The 19,793-nt window shown below is 55.4% G+C and overlaps 1 protein-coding gene and 1 long non-coding RNA gene across 8 annotated transcripts in view; one reads left to right on the forward strand and one right to left on the reverse strand.

Moving 5' to 3' along the window:
• The window catches only part of CLEC16A (C-type lectin domain family 16 member A), a 236,784-nt gene extending 229,506 nt beyond the window's left edge, over window positions 1-7,278 (forward strand). For 5 of the 7 annotated variants that reach the window (XM_018040271.1, XM_018040268.1, XM_018040272.1 and 2 more), the window contains one exon: window positions 4,445-7,278. In XM_018040271.1, coding sequence (XP_017895760.1) covers window positions 4,445-4,800 — 356 coding nt within the window. In that variant the 3' untranslated portion in view covers window positions 4,801-7,278. Of the gene's footprint in view, window positions 1-1,023; window positions 3,159-4,444 lie in introns of those variants that run through there. The other 2 variants (XM_018040273.1, XM_018040274.1) reach the window with 2 other exon arrangements.
• On the reverse strand, window positions 6,658-12,595 carry LOC108633880. Its single transcript, XR_001917239.1, has 2 exons — window positions 12,155-12,595; window positions 6,658-9,559 (listed from the first exon to the last, which is right to left on the reverse strand). It is a non-coding gene; the product is annotated as an uncharacterized LOC108633880 (long non-coding RNA).

A 19,793-nucleotide genomic window follows, 5' to 3' on the forward strand; every position in this document is an offset into this window, starting at 1 on the left:
CCTGAGACAATTATCTGAACCTGTGACCTTCAGCCCCAAGCACCCAGTTGGTCCCACTTGGGCCGACTGAGCGCCAGACAGCTCAGGGCCAACCTGTGTGTCACTGACGTCCAGCACCACAGGCGGGCAGGACTCTTGGACAAAACCCCAAGTCAGACGTCTTCTCTCTTCTCCCCAGTGTTCTCCGTGACATTAAGTTTAAGTGTGGTAAAACACACCTAACATCACATGTGCCATTGTAACCCCTTTTAAGCCAGCAGTTCCATTCGCTCGCCTTGTTGCACCCCGTGGCGTTCCTCTTAAGCTTGGCCCCAAGGCGAGTTTGTCTCAGAAGGGGCGGTTGGTTCCTCCCCAGGGAGATGTTCCTAACACATTTGTTGCAGCCAATTAGAACCCACCCCCTGGCCGCTTGGCGCCTGCCCTCAGATCTTGCTGCTGTGGTTCAGTCTTGGTTTCAAAGGAGCGGATTGCAGAGCGCGGCGGCCGGTGGAGCGTCACCTCGCGGCTGGGGAGGGGTTGACCGGGGAGGGGTCACGGGAGGCTCCGCTGGTGGCTTCAGGGGCTGCCTTGTCAGTGGGGGTCAGAAATCCACTTGTTTCTCTAACTGCGATCCCCCAACCGCACACCCTTCCCTCCTCAGGTGGGCCCAGGGATGCAGGGTTTTCATCTTAACCTGCAGGCAGTTCTGTTCCTCCATCACCGAGGCCAGGTGTCGCTGACCACCCCGAGGCTTTCCTTCCCAACAGGACAGACCTCCGCCGTCTTTACCTGCTTGAGTCCCACGAGCAGATGATGTGGTTCTTGGCTCGTCTTGGCCCCCACCTTCTCCCGGGGTTGGTGGGTGGGGCGGGGTGTCCCCCTGCGTGGGGGCCGCGTCAGCAGCCCCCCGGAGCCCAGCCCCCGCCCCCGCCGCGCGCTGTCGTCGATGCTCCGCGTCCGTCACTTCTCTGTCCCCCTCCGTGTCCCCCTTCTCTGTGCAGTTGTTACGAGCTCTCTGTGATCTGTCGCTGTGTTTCCCTCTAGTCAGGAGTGGCAGGAAAGGACGCCGGCGAGTGTTCAGCCTGTCGGAGGCCGACAGTCACGGCGGCCACTGGGTTTAGTGCTTCGATCGGCAGCTGTCACGGCACCTCTGGCTCGGTCACTGCAGGCAGGTCTCCTCCGTTAGCCTCCTGGGCCCTCGACGCCCCCCGCCACCGCCCCGCACGCTGCATTTCCAACTCCTGCAGACCCCCAGAACGCCGGGCGAGGGCACAGGGAGCCCCAGCCGTCCACCCGAGCCATTTCCTCAGCTCTGGTCCCCTTCTGGCCTCATCCCACCTGAGGACCAAACCTCCTGACCCTTGACGCAGGGGCTGCAGCTGGGTCAGCTCCTCCACGAGGCAGAGCCGGGCAGTCTGGAAACACTGCCCTCCATGAGACACTGCACCAGGCGAGGCACAAGCCCTGAGCTAAGGGGGTCTCCAGCCCCTTCCTCCCAAGGCCCCCCAGTTAGGCCATGAGGGCTAGGCAGTAGAATTTGCAAAAGGCCACGAGGAAGTCACCTAGTTGCTTTTTTTTCTTTTCCTTTTCCTCCCCGCCCCACCCCCACCCCACTCGCCCTCTCCTCAGCCTTGCTCCTATCAAGCGGTAGATTCCATCACATGCCAGCCGGAGGCCAAGTCCTTTCACTCGTAAGCGGACTGGTGGACGTGACGCCACCATTCTCCCTTCTTGCGATCAGAGCTCCAAATAGCGGCCGTCTGTGGGCTGCGGTCACTACACCCTCCCGCGGTGCTCCCCCTAGGGTGCCCCCTGCCCCATGCCCTCCGGCTGGGCAGACAGGAGCCTTTGCCTTCTCTTGCATTTAAAAGCTGCCTCCCCTGAGCTTTGCCCTCCTACTTGCTGTCTTTTCTTCCCTACGTCGCTCAGTCCCACCTACCCCAGCCTGAGCATGTCACCCACTTGACTAGGGTCAGCCCTGGAGCTGCAGATCAGCCTCCGAGGGTGGCACCCAGGGACTCAGGGCACCCGCTGCCTTGGTTTCAACTCGGGGCAGCACCACAGGGAGGCTGAGCACCCCTCACGGGAACTGGACGTCGGGCTCTCCGGCTCCGGCCTCCGCTCGTCTCCTGGGTCAGGCCCAAACCTGTGCCCTCGGAGCTCAGAAACACCAGCAGGCAAGGGAGGCCAGAGGATCCGCAGTGACCACTGCGGGTCCGTGCTTGACCAAGAACAGTGTCCTCCCTGGGTAATTTTCCCTTGAATGTAGAAATTTTCTCTGAATGTATAAATTTGGAGCTAACATTCAGGAAGCAGCTGTTAGTTTAAAAATCAGTAGGCAGATATAGATAGATAGATGGGAAATAGGTGATAGAAGATGATCGATAGGTAGGTAGAAACAAAGAACAGTGTTGTAGGCGGTGGATAAGAAAAGTTTATTTTTCTTGTTTAAAAAAAATAGGAAGAGGCTTTTTTTCAGGGGACAAATGGATCCTTTTAATAAAGCTGTTCTTTTCCTAAAAAAGAAACCACTTTTGTGTGCACTGCTTCATTTGTTGGTTTGTTTCCTAATATATTTAACGGCAGCCTTTCTACACGATTGATCGTTTTCACCACCAGAAACCCGGGCAGGACTCAGGGAATGAGGTTTGCCAGCCTCTTGAAAATCTGCGTGCAAGTGCAGACCCGAGCAAAGAGGGAATTCTCCTGGAGAATTCTGCAGAAAACGTGAAGGAAGTGCTCCGAAGCTCTGTCTCCAGATGGCACAGAAGTGCCGTTTGGCTGGTTAGTCATCTCCAAACTGCCTCGCTAGCAGCTAAGCCCACACGTGAGTCCGTCTGTAATAAGTTCCTGGACACGCTCGTGTGAAGCGAGGCGAGGCTGCCGGAGCAGGTGAGCCCCATGCTCAAGAGCCTCACGTTCAGGGCGCGCCACATCCCAACATGAGCCCAAGGCCTGAAATCAGCCCATCACCACCAGGCGTCCTTACTGAGTGGAGCAGATTGACTGAAATTCAGAGAAACCAGAAAGCGTGTGGGGTTGTTTACTCAGCATTTCTGGGCTCAGATCGCACCTTGAATCATTTTTTCCACCAGTGCTCACCCATGTCCACCGATACCACCCCATCCCAAAGCCCCGTGTGGTGGTATTCTGTGGGCCTACTCCTAAAAAAAAAAAAAGGGTTGGGGTGGGGGAGAAAAAGGACCTTGTGCAGAAGTGACCCGGGGCCTTTCTGAGCTCGCCGTGCCCGGGGTGGGGGTCCTCTGGGAAGGAGCGATGTGTCCTTTGGGAAACCCCATCTGTTGCTTGTGCTTTCTTTCCACGCTGGGGACCCTCTTTCCTCTCTTGCATCCCATTCTGTACGCCCTTCGGTTTTATTTTGCACTTGGTTTTTCCATTCTTTTGCTCTGTGTTCAGTTTGCGGTTCTGTTTTGTTTTGGCTTAACTTAAAAAAAAATACAACTCACTTAAGTGGAATCACATTGAACCAAAAAAACAACGTCTGCCATCATCCCTGGGCCCAGAGTGTTTTTGGATTCCCCTCTCCACACAGTGTGCTCAAAGCCCTGTTGACCCCAGGATCTTTAACAAGGGAGATTTGCTCTCCAAGCGAGATGCCCATGGGCTTCTCATCTGTGTTTTCCGATCTCTGGCATGTGAAGTCTTGGCAGATGTTTCCAATGAGGGAGCCCTAGTCCAGCTGGTGTCTCTGCCAGCCCTGCTCCTCTTTGAAAAGCAAATAAGCCATTCGCCTGTAATCTAATCAACGGATTTCAAAAAGCACCAAAAAAAGAAACTGCTGCTCCAAAAATAACCGCTTCGGGCCACCCCTCCCTCCTGACGTGGTTTCTCTCGGTGGCCCCGGCATGGGGGGTGGAAAGGGAGAGACCCTCAGCATAGAAATGGCCTGGCAATCACAGCCCCTTGCTGGGTGCTAACTCAGCACTCAGAGCAGGAGCAGGTGAGAGAACCACAGTCCGAAGTCTTGTTCTAGTTTTGCAAAGCTGAAAAGTTCTATAGAATTCTTTTTTTTTTTTTAATATTGCAGTGAGTTCCTTCTTGGGCACTGTTACCAAATATAGACTCTGAGAAATGGCCTGCGGTGATCAGCACACCCAAGCCCTTCTCTCACTAAACATGTATTTCTCCTCAGGCAGGTGGTTCATACTCAGAGCCGGTTTAGGCTGCTTCCTGGCACAGGGAACTGGGCTTCCGGATCCACTCTGCACAGGCCCCTAAATGTGTCCCTTGCTTCACAAGTCAGGGTAACCCTGGGCTTCGACTTGCCCCAGATCTAGGTGGGTCCCCAGAAGGAGGGAGGGGAGGCAAGCTGGTTCCCCCACACACTTCATCTCCCACCCACACGTCCCCGGGCCTTTGTTCAGGACGGGAGCAGAGGGTACCAGCGCTAGCGGAGTCTATCGGAGCTGAGCGTGCTTCTCTTTCTTCTCCCCTCCTTGCCCAGATGACCCCATGATCACGGAGCAGCCTCAGCCTAACCTCCCCGACCAGTTGGTGATCGTCAACGAAACAGAAGCCGAGGCCAGGCCCGGCAAGAGCCTGGCGAGGAGCACGGACATGGAGCCCGTCACCCTGTCGCCCAGCCTCACCCCCGCCCAGCAGCCCACCATCTCCCTGCTCTGCGAGGACACTGCAGACACGCTGAGCGTGGAGTCGCTGACCCTCGTCCCGCCCGTCGACCACCACAGCCTCCACGCCCTCACCGGCATCCCGCCGCCACCCTCGCCAGCCACGGTGGCCACAGAGGCCCCGGGCTCGGGGGCTGGGCAGCCAGAGCCAGCAGACCCCGCCGAGCCCTGAGCTGGCCACCTTCAACGCGTACGTGTGCGTGTGTGTGTGTGTGTGTGTGTGGCCCCGCTGGCAGGGACCTGGACCGGCTGACCCCACTCCGGGAACATTCACAGTTCTTCTCGACCCCAGGGAGCACTTCAAACCACCCTCGGGCTCCTCTGCTCCAATTCTAATCCCCCTTTGACTTCACACCTCTTTGAGTGCAGGCTGGGACCAGTGGCAACACCCCCAGGGAACCCAGATCATCCTACAGCCGCCTCAGGGAGGGGGCTGGGCTCCTGGTCTCAGAGCCCTCGGCCCTGGGGGTGGGGGGGTGCAGTGGCAGGACCCATCAGCAGCACTCGGTTCATCAGCCAGCCCTTCCCCTGTCTTGGAGGTCCTCTGCCACCACCCACAGTGTGCAGAGAAGCAGCGGACGTGGTCACTTCTTGTAGAAATTTCTAGAAAAGCGAACTTCGATAAACACCTCCTTGGGATATTTATCCTTGCTTTTGGCAGCAGATGAAAAACAGCTATTTAAAAAGTTCAAAAAAAAAAAAAGAAAGAAACGTCCTCCGCCCTAAGGTTTGATGTCATGTTAAAAGTGTAATATTCCTGTAGAGATTTCGTTTTCATTTTCCCTTGAAGTTCCCAGGATTTGCGGTTTAGAGTTTTCTGTCTGGCCTTCTCCATTGTCTTAAGGGATTCTGACTTCTTTGTTTCTCACTAACCCGGCGAGCCTGTGGAATGATAGAAATTCTTCTGGAAAGTTTAAAGTATTGTTTAAGCATAAATAAGGGAGAGACACATATCCTCAGGTACATACAGAGCTGAGAGGGCCATAAGTTTCTCTGCCGTGGCAGCCCAGGGCGTCACCCAGATCTTTCCATGAAAAGGGGGACTGTGGTCAGGTCCCCTCCCCATCCTTCTGGACTAAAACCAAACAGGACAGCTTTCCAGCGTGGCCTTCAATTGTCACCGTCTCTCCACTTGCCTAAGAAAGAACTGTGTGGGACTGCAGGGACTCTGGCCTCTGAGGCTCTGATGGAAAGAAAAGGTCATGGAAACCGTGCTCCAAGGCTGCTGCTCAGCTGTGTGGGTGCCCACAGGCAGGAACACCCCAAGGGTCACCCCCTGCCCAGCAGCGAGGACATGATGTCCTAGGAGCCTGGGTTTTGTCCCTCTTCCTCTCAGCTGCTGCTGTAAAGATGCAAGCTCATTTGTGTTTGGTTTTGTTTTGTAATGAAAACCCCTGCTTCCTTCTCCATTTGGGCTTGGTGTGTGCAGACCAGGTCTCCTCTATCCGATAAAGCTCCCAAGATGTTCTTTCTGCTCAAACCAGGCACAGCCAAGCGACCCTCACCTCACTGATCGATGTTCAGACCTTGCAGAATTGGCTTCCACGTGTTCCCACAAGAGTGTGAGCACCCACCGTGTCAGCACTGGCCGGGCTGGGTTATCAAGCGGCCTCAGAAAATGCTACGCAAACTCACCTGTTGGAGGACCCTGTCCCCCTCACCTCCTCCTCCATCTGCAATCAGGCAGGGCCTGCCTGGGCAGAGTCACCCTCCTGAAGGAAACACCCGGTTCCCCCGAGGAAGGGGCATGGCATCTGTGGGACAGGTCTTTCCAGCCATCAGAAGCCCCTGGGCAGGTGAGACCAGCCAGCACCATCCGGAGAAAAGACCCAGCTCAGACAGGGCCATTTCGGCAGAAATTCCAGGGGCCCCAGCAAGGAGGGACAAGCCATGACCTTCAGCGGAGCCCTCCGGAAAGGACAGGCAGCGGGGACAGAAAGATGGAGAAAGTGTGTGTTGTCAAGGGGGGACCCCACTGGTGCCCCTGGCTGGATGAGGCGCAGGATCGCTCCGGAGCCCCCCACTTCTACTTTTGAAACGATTTTGGAGCAGCAGAAAGGAGGAAAGGCCAGTGACATTATTCTGAGGAAGAAGCCCAGGCAGGTGGACCCAGCCCTTCAAGCTCTGAAGGAGCAAGGTCTTGGCCAGCAGGGACCACGTGCCCGGAAGGACCCGGGGCAGCATCGCCAGGCGGGAGAGCTAAACGCAGACCGGCCTCCATGGGCTGTTGAGCAGAAGGTGCAATCAGGCCAGGCTTCCACCCCATGCCTGGCCCAGGGGCAGACCTCTCCCTAGGTGGGCTCGCAGGGTTGGTCCCGGGCCGCCCACAGCCTGCTGGCAGCCAGATCCCCACTGTCTGGGCAACACTGGGCACAGCCGTGTCTTCAGGAGCACCCCTGAAAAGCGAACAGTGGGGGCACCTCCAGAGGGGCCCTTCTAGACAGCAGGCACTGGGTCTCCGGGGCAGAGAGAGTTAGAACCAGGAATTCTTGGTGAGCCTGAGGGGGGCGGGGGCCATGGCCACGTGACACATGGGTACCAGACTCAGATCACCATCCCTCCATTTCCACATCCTCCAGAGACCGGGTTTGCCAAGTCAGGGGCAGAGCTGGTCACATCTACCCCCAAATATCAGCTTTGAAAGTGGCTAGGGAAAAGCACATGTGTTTCTGGTTTGCCAGCAGGGGCGCCTCAAAGTCAGACAGCCACGTGCTCCCCCACCCATCCGGGAGAGGGTATTGATTGTCCTGCGGCACCAGCAGACCCTCTGTGCCCCCTTGCCCCTCCAGGCCTGCCCTGCGTGCTACTCTCTGCAGAAGGCAGCTCGCCGCGCCCCCCCCAGACACCTGCCCTGCAACCAGCGGCTGAGTGACGGAATGCACCTCTCTACAGACATACACTAGATTTCCCTAAGGTCTCAAGATGCACTGGTCCAAAAGGCGTGAGGCGGGGTGAGGACCAACACTCACCTTCTTTTCTAGACGCAATAAATAAGAAATATTTAATGTAGTCACGATGACAGGGGGCGGAAACTGTAAGGGTTCCTTATGTTCCTCCGAGTTGAAAATATGTAAATAATTCTTGTCCCGGGGTGGAGTGGGATTGAGAAACCTCATGCTTTCTGGGCTTCGGGACCATTCCAGGGAAGTACCTGCTCTCGCCAGCATGACTCATGCTTCGTGGGTACTGAACACAAGGGTGGAAATGAAAACTGGAACTTCCTTGTAAATTTGAATTTGGCAATAAAAAAAAAAAAAAGAGCAAGAATGTGGCCGCTGCTCCTTGGCTCTGTGGCAGGAAGGCCACAGCCCAGCAGAGGGGAAGGTTCTCGGCCGTCTGACCCCCCCGCCCTATCGGAGCTGCCGGGTAGGGTGCAGCCACTGGGTCCTCCCCGCCCCCACCCTAGCCAGGTACCCCCAGTTCCCGAAAGGAGGGCCAGGGAGAACACCTCGGGAAAGAGCCCCCAAGCCCCGGCAGGTCGGGTGCCATGAGCCTGGAATGTCTGTCAGCTGCTGGGCTCAGTCTGAGCCTCAGCTTCCACAGCTAGAGAATGGGCTTGTGACATCCCTGCCTCATAGGCTGAGCATGGGGCCCGGTGCAATGTTGCTGCACCTTGGGCTCCCCACCGAGGACAGTCGGGTGAGGTTGTGCCGGGAGGAGCCTTTCCCGGGCAGCATGGGCTCTGGCAATCCCTAGAGGTGGCATCACAGCTTGTCCTCAGAACTTGTGACACTCCAGCTCAAAGCTGGCCCAGAAACAGCCAGAACCTCTGGGCCTCGAGGTAAAACCCAAGTTGAGCGAGGCATAAAGGGGGCTCCCCGCTCGTGCCAAGGGTTGAGGCGACGCCGAGAGAAGGTGGGGGCCCCTGCTCTGTGGCCAGCCTGACACTGGCCGCCAGCAGGCCTCCCTTCCCCAACAGGCCCGGATTCCTCCCCTGAAGCCTGCCCACAAGGCCCAGGGCTGAGGTTGGACCCCGCTCTGCAGCAGGGCCTGCAGGGTGCCCAGCACAGGTCCAGGGATTTCATTCGTGACGTGAAGTGCTGGAATAACTTCAGTCTCGAAAAAGGCACTTGCTGGAAAGATCCCCCGCAGAGAGAAGGTGGAAGACCGGCCTTGGGGCAGCAGCTGTCGACTCCCTGCCTGCAGAGGGTCTCAGAGCCTCGCTGGGCTGGGCCCTGGGCTGGGGAGACAGGACCCAGGAGCCCAGGGAGAGGCCCGCAAGCACCCACCTGCAGCGCACGCTTCCTGCGAATGAGGAAACAGGCCGGTGGGCTCCTCCGGGCACAGCCCGCCCTTCATTTCGTGCTGCCCCCGGGCGGCCAGGCCGAGCACCCCAGGCTCTTTACAGGAAGGAGGGAATGGGTGTTGGAATCATCTGGATGCGGTTCACAGTCTGGCACCACGGGCTGCCCCAGGCCCGGCCAGGGAGAGCCGGATACGGTGTCAATGGGAGAGTCCTGTGGGCAGCTTGCCTCAGAGGGTGCCCTGCGGACCGTGGCCTTTTCCTCCTCAGCCTCCCGGTTCTTCGGGCAGTACCAGCCTCTCCTCAGGAGGCAGAGTCTGGAGCCAGGTCACCCCTGCAGGCTTGGGGTGCAAAGCAAGGCCGGGAACCTGCTGCCACATGGGTTGTTTGGCTCATGGAGAGAACCGGGGGTCTGCAAGGGTGAAGTGCTGCACCCAGGGCAGGCGGCCTGGGAGCCTGGGGCTCTTGCCATGAGACCCTCAGGGGCAGCTTCCGCCACTCCCCTTGCTGGGCCTGCCTGGTGGCCATGGGCCAGTCGCTGCATCTCCTGGTCTCTGGTTCTGTGTGAAGCAGGCTCAGGAGCCCCCAGCTGCATGTACCGTCTGACTGCAAGGGGCCCAGGGTTTCCTCAGGAGTCTGCCTCGGGGAGGGTGACTGGCAGGCCCAGCCCAGCCTCCTCTGATGGTACCTGGAAGATGGAAGGGCATTTGGGAGGGAGGGGGCAGCATCTTGTCCCTGAGTGACCTTGCATCACGCATGGAGGACCATTTCTCAGCTGGCCGCCTGCTGGAACCCCTCCCTCTGTGGTCCTGCCGCCTCGCCGCCCTTCAGGGCGATGGGGAAAAAAAAAAAACCCTCACCATCTGAAGTGCTTTTTCCAAAGGAAGATAGGTTTGAATCACCACACCGGGAACAGGTGGGGCTTCCTGGGAGCTGACTAGTGTGCAGATGAGGCCTTGTGGGGCTGCCCCCCGCCCTGAGCCTCAGCTTCCCTCCCCCAGCTCAGCCCTGCTGTGGCCCACCAGTCCCCACCAGTCCTCCTCCTGGGCCACGGCCGTCCAGCCCAGCCCGGCTTCCCTCCAGAACGGTAGCAAGTACCCACCTTGAACCACCCTTGCTCAACACCTGAATGTCACTGCCACCTGAAACCACCTCCCTAGTAAATTCAGACCTCATATCCGTGCCAAGGGCCCCACTCTGCAGCGGCCCAGTGCTAGGCCGGGCTCCTCCTAGAGAGATGATGGTGATAGATAAGACGAACAGAAAGGCAAGGGAACATCCTGACATGACCCTGTGCCCAAGGCTCCTGCCTGAGCGACCACTCGAGGCCCCGAGTCTGCTCCAGGAGCTTTAGCCTCGGAGCTGAGAGCAGTGGATGTTTTAAAGCCAAAAAGTAGGGCTTCCCTGGTAGCTCAGTGGTAAAGAATTACTGAATCCACCTGCCAGTGCAGAAGACATGGGTTCAAGCCCCGATCTGAGAAGATTTCACATGCCTTGGAGCAACTAAACCCCATGTGCCACTACTGAGCCTGAGCTCTGGAGCCCAGCAGTCACAGCCACTGAAGCCTGCGCACCTTAGAGCCCGTGCTTTGCAACAAGAGAAGCGACTGCAATGAGAAGCCCGCGCGCCTCAACTAGAGAATAGCCCCCACTTGGCACAACTAGAGAAAGCAGCAGCGAAGATCCAGCGCAGCTAAAAATAAATGATTTTTTTTTTAAAGCCAAAACATGGAAGGTTTACAGCTAAGAAGTGATGTGATTGGACATCAGGAGATCACGGGGCCTGCAGGTGAAGGACAGTCAGGAGGGGCCCATCGCGTGGGGAGGGGTCACTAGGGAGGGGGCCTGCGACAGGTTTAGGAGGTAAGCCTGACAAGCTTGTTCAGTGTCCCCCTGAACAGCTTCCAGCTGCCACCTCCTCTTTCCACTCCTTTCTTCCTTAACCTGTTTCCTCTTTTACTCTATTGCTTCCACTGATCGCCAGAGGACTGCGGAGGCCTGGTGACAGTTTGGCAAAGCCGAGAAAAATATTAGCATTTTCCGCAATCCCACCATGAAGGGACAACCCATGTGGGCACGCTGTGAGATGTCCTTCCAGTCTTTTTTTCTATGCCTTTTAGCAAATGACCTAACACAGGGGGTGTGATTTCACGACCTGCTTTTGACACGTAGCCCCCTGGTCTCGGCATTGCCCGTGTTACCGGAAGCTCCGTTTCCAAAGAATGTAGAAAGTACTGCCTCAGGGTTGTATTCCTCGGATTAGCTGTCGCCCAGGGGTGGACCTTAAAGTTGCTTCCACTTTTATTATTTTAAATCACCCTGGCAGGAACCCCTTTACACATAAACCTTTGTCCGCATTTTACGTTATCAATCCCTAGAAGAGGTTCCGAGCATAGGTCGTAGAAACATAAATCACCTTCCGGCTCTGGCTGTAAATTGCCTGGTGGCTTTCAGAAAAGGTTGGCTCATCAACTCTCCCACCAGCTGTGTGCCATTTCTCCACAGCAGCCTCAGCCTCAGTGCTGCCAGTTTTTAAATTCTCCCCCATGGACTTCCCCGGTGGTCCAGTGGTTACGACTCTTGCCTACCAATGAAGGGGACAGGGGTTCGGTCCCTGGTCCAGGAAGACCCCACATGCCAAGGAGCAGGTAAGCCGGTGCACCACAGCGGCTTGAGCCCGTGCTGTAGAGCCCAGGAGCTACATCGAAGACCCAACACAGCCAAAAGTAAATTTTTAAACATTCACCCCAGTTTTACAGCCCAGCTCAAAGCTTACCTCCTCAATGAAGCCTCTGGGATTTCCCCTCTCCATCCTCCCCTTTCCCAGGCTGGTGGCTTCCCTCCCCCCACTTGCCCCAAGCCCTTCCCAGGTGCCGCTAACTTGGACCTGATGTTTCCAGGCATCAGGCAGATGAGTCCTCATCCACCCAGCTTCCCAGCCCCAATCAGTCAACACATTTGGAGCCTCTATAAGGTTTCCCAATGGCCTTTGAGGTTGGCATTATGTCCCCTTCGGGCTTTGCAGGAGGCTCAGTGGTAAAGAATCCACCTGCCAATGCAGGAGATGCAAGAGACTTGGGTTTGATCCCTGGGTTGGGAAGATCCCCTGGAGGAGGGAATGGCTACCCACTCCAGCATGCTTGCCTGGAGAACCCCATGGAGAGGGGAGAATGGCAGGCTACAGTCCATGGGGTCACAAAGAGCCAAACACGAGTGAGCACACACACACGCCCTTTTACAGAGGAGCAACTGAGACCCAGCCCGGAGAGGCCATGTGACTTACCCGAGGTTGCGCAGCTGCCAAGAGGTGTCGCAGGGGCTAGAAGAGCAATGACTGCTGCTTAACGGACACTTCGTTCAGGCCAAGCCCAGCTAAGCAACGCGCATGCCAGGTCTCATGTCATTTCACAGATGAGGAGACTGAGACCGAGGGCACCCAACTCAGAAGTGGTGGAGCCTCAAGCCAGAGTCTCTGAGGCTCCCAGTCATGTCCTCCACCTCTCAGAGAGCAAGGCGAGGAGCCCCCACCCTACGTGCGAGGGGCCCGGCCAAGCAGGCCCTTCGCCCACTCCAGCAAATTCGCAGGAACTGTTTGGAAATCGCCCTATAACCCTCTGTGTCTTCTCTTGAATCTGCTTATCTCCTGCGCTTTATCGATTTGGCTTTCCTGCCAACCCAGCTGGGCGGGAACAGCCCTTTGGTGACAACCACCGCCAAATACCTGGGAAACTGCACCCTCTGCCCAGCCTTGATGGCACCTGAGAAGTGACACATAGCTCCACAGCCCTCCAGCCCCTCCCTGGGAGGCCTCGGCGGACAGGAAGGAAAGGTTTCACTTCTCCCTTCATTTGAACATTTATTCAACAAACACTGATTGAGCACTTACTGTGTACCAGGCACTGGGGAGGCAGCAGTGAGCAAGTCAAGCAGAGCTCCGTGCCCTCTGGAGCAGACCACCCAGGAGGGGGAAGCAGGCAGTAAAGAAAATAAGTACAGAAATTTCGGAATGAGTCGAAAATGCTGAGTACAGGAGAAAATATAAATAGAGCTGAGGAAGGGGGCCCAGCCAGCCAATTCAGCTGCAAGTCAACCAAGGAGATCAAGGACATATGAACAAAGAAGGAAGGACACAAGGGAGAAATGGACTCTGGATTAGAGTATTTCAGGAAGAAGGAACAGCTGGTGCAAAGGCCCTGGGGCTCGTTAGAGGAACTGCAAGTGCTGGAGTGGCTGGGGAGGACCCAGGAAGGGTGAGAGCTGAGAGGAGCAGTGTAACGGGACCAGCAGGGTCCTGGGGGGCCGCTGGGGGCACTTGGACTTTTCTCAGGGGAGAGTGGGGCGCCCTGGGAGGACTGTGAGGAGAGAAGGACCGTGTCATGACCTAGGTTTTTACTTTTATTTTATTTTTTTCATTTTATTTTCAGTCATCCTGAGTCTCCGTTTCTGCGCGCGGGCTTTCTCTAGTTGTGGCAAGCAGGGGCTACTCTCTAGTTGTGGTTCAGGGGTTTCTCATTGCCGCGGCTTCTCTTACTGCAGAGCACGGCTCTAGGCACACGAGTTTCAGTCACTGTAGCTCAGTAGTTGCAGCTTGGGGAGGGGGAGGGTCCCAGAGCTTGCAGGCTTCAGCAGTTGGGGCACACGGGCTCAGTTGCTGCATGACATGCGGGATCTTCCTGGACCAGGGATCGAACCTGTGTCCCCTGCACTAGCAAGCAGATTCTTATCCACTGGGCCACCAGGGAAGTCCATGACCTAGGTTTTAATAGGGTCACCCCCAGATTGCTGCTTGGAGAATATTCTGGATCAGTCTAAGAGTGGCCAAAAACCCAGCTCACCAATCTGACGAAGCCCCACAGCTTTGCCCCAAGGGCTACACACACACACACATATGCTCATGTAAATATGCACGTGTGCACACATGTGCACCTGCTTATACACACACACACAGAGCCTGGGGCCGGACAGACCCAGGCTCCATCCCTGACTCCATAACCAACTTTCCCTGTGACCAAGAGCAAGTGACCTCCCATCTTTGAGCCTCAGTTTCCCCTGCTGGTAAATGGGAGTTCAGAACCTTCGTCCCGAAGTTCCCATGGGCAAACTGTGCAGTTTGCCAAGAGGAGGGGTGTCACGTGACTGGCCCCCAGCAGCACATGCGCCTTTCTCCTTGAGGTGCCGTGGGATGGGGAATCACCTGGTTACCTTCGTCTCTGACCTCGGGGAGCTGGAGATGCCTTCTGGTCCCTGGAGTCTCTGGGCAAGGTTGTCCCAGGCTGGGCAGGGGGCTGCACGGACCACCTGAGGGAGCACCCAGCTTCTGGGTGGAAGCCCTATAAACAGCCCACCACAGGGTCCAGCCAAGGGTCTGGAACCTCCAGGCTCAAACATCCACCTTGGATGCTTCTAGGTGGTGACAAGGTAATCGTGAGAAACATCTGGAGGGCATGTTCTGAAGGTTGAGTCTATGCTCTCCTGCCCCGCGTTATTATTTCACAAACACATATCATCAACGTCCGTCTTTATCCTCACCTTCATCCCCATCTCAGCATCATCTTCTTTATCCTCATCCTCACCTTCATCATCGTCCCCACCATTGTCAACTTCAGCCTCATCTTCATCAATTTCTTCACCCTCAACATCATTCTCATCTTCTTCATCCTCATCCTCATTATCTTCATCACTAGCCTTCACAAAGCGTCACCTCTGCCTCAGACCCTGTGCTAAGCATGTTGTCATGATCCATCTCATTTCATCCTCTCAGTAATCTTGTAAGGCAGGTACTATGATCTCCATGCTTTCCAGATGGGGAAACAGGCCCAGACAGATTAAAAGACTTGCCCACAGTTGCGGATCTGGGGGGAAGAACTGGGGTTGATTCCCACTGTTATAGACCTCCTCAAGTGCCCTGACCTTGACCCCAGCTCAGTGGGGAAACCCCAGTCAAGGCCTGGGCGCCATTGGCAGGCTTTGCACGCAGTTCCTGGCCTTGCTAGAGTTACCAGGCCTCGTCTGCTTCTCCACTAATGCCCCCCTCTCCTGCAGAACTTTCCCTTTCCCCAGGTCAGGGAGGGTCAGCCCTGCTTCCCAGGGGGGCAACTGAATCAGGGAAAAGCTGACTTACTCTTGTAGTAAGCACAATACTCAAACCCAGGTCCTCCCCACAGTCCCGCCATGGGGGGCTGATGAGAATCGGGGCATCTGTGAGGCTGGGGATGTGTTACCATCCGAGGAGGCTGTCCCCCTCCATCACAGCCTCCAGGGACCCTCTAAAGCCACTCCCACCCCCTCGAGTTCCCCTAATGGCTCTCAACATTCCCACTGGGTCCCCCCAAGTGAGAGAGATGCCCTCAGTTCAGTTCAGTTCAGTCACTCAGTCGTGTCCGACTCTTTGCGACCCCATGAATCGCAGCACGCCAGGCCTCCCTGTCCAACACCATCTCCTGGAGTTCACTCAGACTCACGTCCATCGAGTCAGTGATGCCATCCAGCCATCTCATCCTCTCTAGTCCCCTTCTCCTCCTGCCCCCAATCCCTCCCACCATCAGAGTCTTTTCCAATGAGTCAGCTCTTCCCATGAGGTGGCCAAAGTACTGGAGTTTCAGCTTTAGCATCATTCTTTCCAAAGAAATCCCAGGGTTGATCTCCTTCGGAATGGACTGGTTGGATCTCCTTACAGTCCAAGGGACTCTCAAGAGTCTTCTCCAACACCACAGTTCAAAAGCATCAATTCTTCAGCGCTCAGCCTTCTTCACAGCCCAACTCTCACATCCATACATGACCACAGGAAACACCGTAGCCTTGACTAGACGGACCTTTGTTGACAAAGTAATGTCTCTGCCTTTGAATATGCTATCTAGGTTGGTCATAACTTTCCTTCCAAGGAGTAAGCGTCTTTTAATTTCATGGCTGCAATCACCATCCGCAGTGATTTTGGAGCCCCAAAAATTAAAGTCTGACATTGTTTCCACTGTTTCCCCATCTATTTCCCTTGAAGTGATGGGACCAGATGCCATGATCTTCGTTTTCTGAATGTTGAGCTTTAGGCCAACTTTATCACTCTCCACTTTCACTTTCATCAAGAGGCTTTTTAGTTCCTCTTCACTTTCTGCCATAAGGGTGGTGTCATCTGCATATCTGAGCTTATTGATATTTCTCCTGGCAATCTTGATTCCAGTTTGTGTTTCTTCCATTTCAGCGTTTCTCATGATGTACTCTCCATATAAGTTAAATAAGCAGGGTGACAATATACAGCCTTGACGTACTCCTTTTCCTATTTGGAACCAGTCTATTGTTCCATGTCCAGTTCTAACTGTTGCTTCCTGACCTGCATACAGATTTCTCAAGAGGCAGGTCAGGTGGTCTGGTATTCCCATCTCTTTCAGAATTTTCCACAGTTGATTGTGATCCACACAGTTAAAGGCTTTGGCATAGTCAATGACACAGAAATAGATGTTTTTCTGGAACTCTCTTGCTTTTTTCCATGATCCAGCGGATGTTTGCAATTTGATCTCTGGTTCTTCTGCCTTTTCTAAAACCAGCTTGAACATCTGGAAGTTCACAGTTCACATATTGCTGAAGCCTGGCTTGGAGAATTTTGAGCATTACTTTACTAGCGTGTGAGATGAGTGCAATTGTGCGGTAGTTGAGCATTCTTTGGCATTGCCTTTCTTTGGAACTGGAATGAAAACTGACCTTTTACAGTCCTGCTCTGGGGGGTCTCAAATAACCAGATCACTAAGCAAGAAAGCTCAGTTCTCATTTTTTATATTCCCTTCTGATCCTTCAGGGGGAGGCAAAGAGAAAACCTCCATCGGGTCCTCATCTCCCTTTAACAACCTTTAGAACATCTGCCAATTTCCCCTTTTGGCAAAAGAGAGAACCCCCGTCCGCCTGTGCACCACCGCGCCCTCCATCCCCAATCTTCAACCCCCAACCTCTGGAGCCAGAACTGTTTTGTCTTCATTGTACTTGTTTATAGTTACCCGCTACTTACAGCAAGCCAGACTGGTGTGGTGCTTGCGGTGATAGTGTGAAATGTCCATTTTGATTAAAATGAGCTTTTCAAAGTGTTGGGTTTAAAATAAATTTGTCGACCATAAAATAAATTTGTTGACCATAATGAGACATCACCTTGCACCTGTTAGAACGTCCGTCAGCAAAAAGATAAGAGATGACAAGTGTTGAGAAGCACGTGGAGGAAAGGCAACTTTTGTGTACTCTTGGTGGGAAGGTAATTTGGTGCAGCCACTGTGGAGAAAAGTATGGCAGTTCCTCAAAACAATTAAAAAATAGAACTACCATATGATCTGGCAATTCCACTCCTGGGCATACACCTGAAGGAAATGAAATCACTGTGTCCGAGGGAATTCTTCACCCCTCTGGGTCCCTGCATCATCAGTGACAACAGTCAAGATGCGGAAACAATCTAAGCGTCTTGTCAATGGATGAATACAGAAGATACGCATATATACACAATAGAATGTTATTCAGCCACCGGAAGGAAGGAAATCCTGCCACAACGTGGGATGTGATGGATGGACCTTGAGGACAAAAACCAAATAAGTCAGGGAAAGACAAATACCAGACAACCTCGTTTATTTTAATTAACTGTTTAATTTTTGGCTGTGCCAGGTCTTTCTTGCCACCTGCAGGCTCAGTAGTTTCAAGGCACAGGCTTAGTTGCCCCTGAGGCACATGGGATCTTAGTTCCCTGACCAAGGAGTGAACCCGTGTCCCCTGCATTGGAAGGTGGATTCTTAACCACTGGACCACCAGGAAAATCCCCTGGACTAGCTCGTTTATGTGGAATCAAAACAAAGGAACTCATAGAAACAGACATTACATTTGTGGCTACCCGACGGAAAAAGGGAGACCAGCTCTGGCTCAGCCTAGGAGGATGTGCGTGGGGCTGTGTCAACCGCAGGAGGATGGAGAGGAGGCAGGTGAGCATGGAGGAGGAGCCTCGCCTCCCGGTGGAATAGTGGGCGGCATGGAGGTGGAACAGCGACAACGAGCAGAGCCTGAGACTGTGCCCACCCCTGGTGCCTGCAGCCTCTGAAGGGCCCTGCAGAAACCCAGAAGTTCTCACAAGCCCAGGTCCTAAGCAGGCCGGGCCCTGCTGAGACACAAGCGGCTGGATGCAGCCAGGGTGAGGTCTCCCTCGGCCACCTTGCCAGCCCCTGACTCAGTGAAGGGTCACCGGCAAACCCAGGATGGCCCGTGTTCCACCCGCATGGCTCAGCACAGGGCGGCCCAGGCTGGGGGCAGCAGTGATGGGCCGACTTTGCCCACTTCTCCGAAGAAAGCCTCCGGGCACCCAGTTCCTAGAAGGAAGGGCCTCACCTAGTGTTTACCTGCTGGCACTGGTGCCAGTGGCCAGGCGTGCCCTGACACGTGTGCCCTGCTGGGAGGAAGGGAGTGGTCAGGGGCCCTCGGGCAGGGCTCCTGGGAGTCTGCCCGCCTGCCAACACCCAGCAGGTGGACAAAGCAGATGTGGCCTCCACGATCCCCTGCCCCTGCCACCCCCGCCCCAGGCAGGCCTCCTCTCCCCTCCCTGTGCCTCAGTTTCCTCATCTGATTCATGGACACAGTAACACTTCCTTCCTGGGATTGTGAAAATTAAAGGAAACCACGCTCAGGCTGGCTGGGTTGCTTCAAGGAGCCTGGACTTCATCGTGAGTGCGCTGTGGGGAGGCCCAGTGGAGTCTTCAGGGGAATGAAACCTACTAAACACGACACATTTGAAAATACATATTGGTGGTGGCTCAGTGGTGAAGCATCCACCTGCCAGTGAAGGAGACGTGGGTTCGATCCCTGGGTCGGGAAGATCCCCTGGAGAAGGGAATGGCAACCCACTCCAGTATTCTTGCCTGGAGAATCCCATGGACAGAGGAGCCTGGTGGGCTACAGTCTAAGGTTCACAAAAAGTCAGATGTAACTTAACAACTAAACAGCAACAGCAACCGGTAAGCTCAGAAGAAAAGCAAATCCTAGGGGCCAGCAAGAAAGAGGGAATCCTAGGTGACCAGAGGTGGACGCTGGGACCTCCTGCCCACCTGGGGTCGGAGGACCTGACCTTGCAACAGAGCCGGGGCAGGGTGGGGATGGAGAATCCTCATGACTCAGGACCCTGGAAAGCAACCCCCTCCAAAAGAGGGGGCGGCAGTCTGCCCTCCCACCCAGGGGTGCAGCAGGAGACGAGGGAAGGGGCTGAAGCATCGAGAGAGAACTTGAAAGTCTGAGACTGGGAGGGTGGGGGTGGGGCAGGCGGGTCTGCGATCTGAAATGATGCTCCCCCCAGGCGGCTGCAGTCTCAAACCAAACCGTCCTATGAGCATCCATCTGCAGCATTGGCCAGAGCTGCCTCAACAGGCCTCTGCGGAAGGTGGGACGCCTGCCCACAGAGTCGCGAGCAGGCTCGTAGTACTGAAGATGAGCTCATGGTGAACCTTAGGAACCAGTGGAGGAATCCCACCTGGTGGGAGGAGCCTCACCTGAGTGGTCCTTACCCACAGGGCCACCAGCAGCTCTACCATCCCCCACCTGATGTCAGGACCGCCGCCAAAACCCCTGCCCCTTCACACTCCCAAACCCGGGAGACCGCACTTCTCATCAGTGCCTCAAGGGAGCCTGGGGTTCGTGTGGAGGAATTCCAGGGGGTGGGGTAGGGCCGAGTGTCTCCCCTGGGTCCACTAGGTGGGGACAGAGAGGGCCCTGTGCAGTGGAGAGACCACGGGGCACTGAAGCCCCCAGAAGTCCTCTGAGAACTGGAGGCAGGCGCGGGCCTCCCGCAGGGATCCAGTGCAGGCGTGGGGCGCTTGCGGAGCCTCCAGGGACTGTGGCCTCTGGGAGGCAAGTATCCAAGATGCAGGGATGTGATGGATGCTGTGATGGATGCAGAGACCCAGGGGACCAACCAGGTC

This window comes from Capra hircus, chromosome 25 (genome assembly GCF_001704415.2).
Source record: "Capra hircus breed San Clemente chromosome 25, ASM170441v1, whole genome shotgun sequence".
In the NCBI taxonomy this organism is placed as follows: Eukaryota; Metazoa; Chordata; class Mammalia; order Artiodactyla; family Bovidae; genus Capra; species Capra hircus.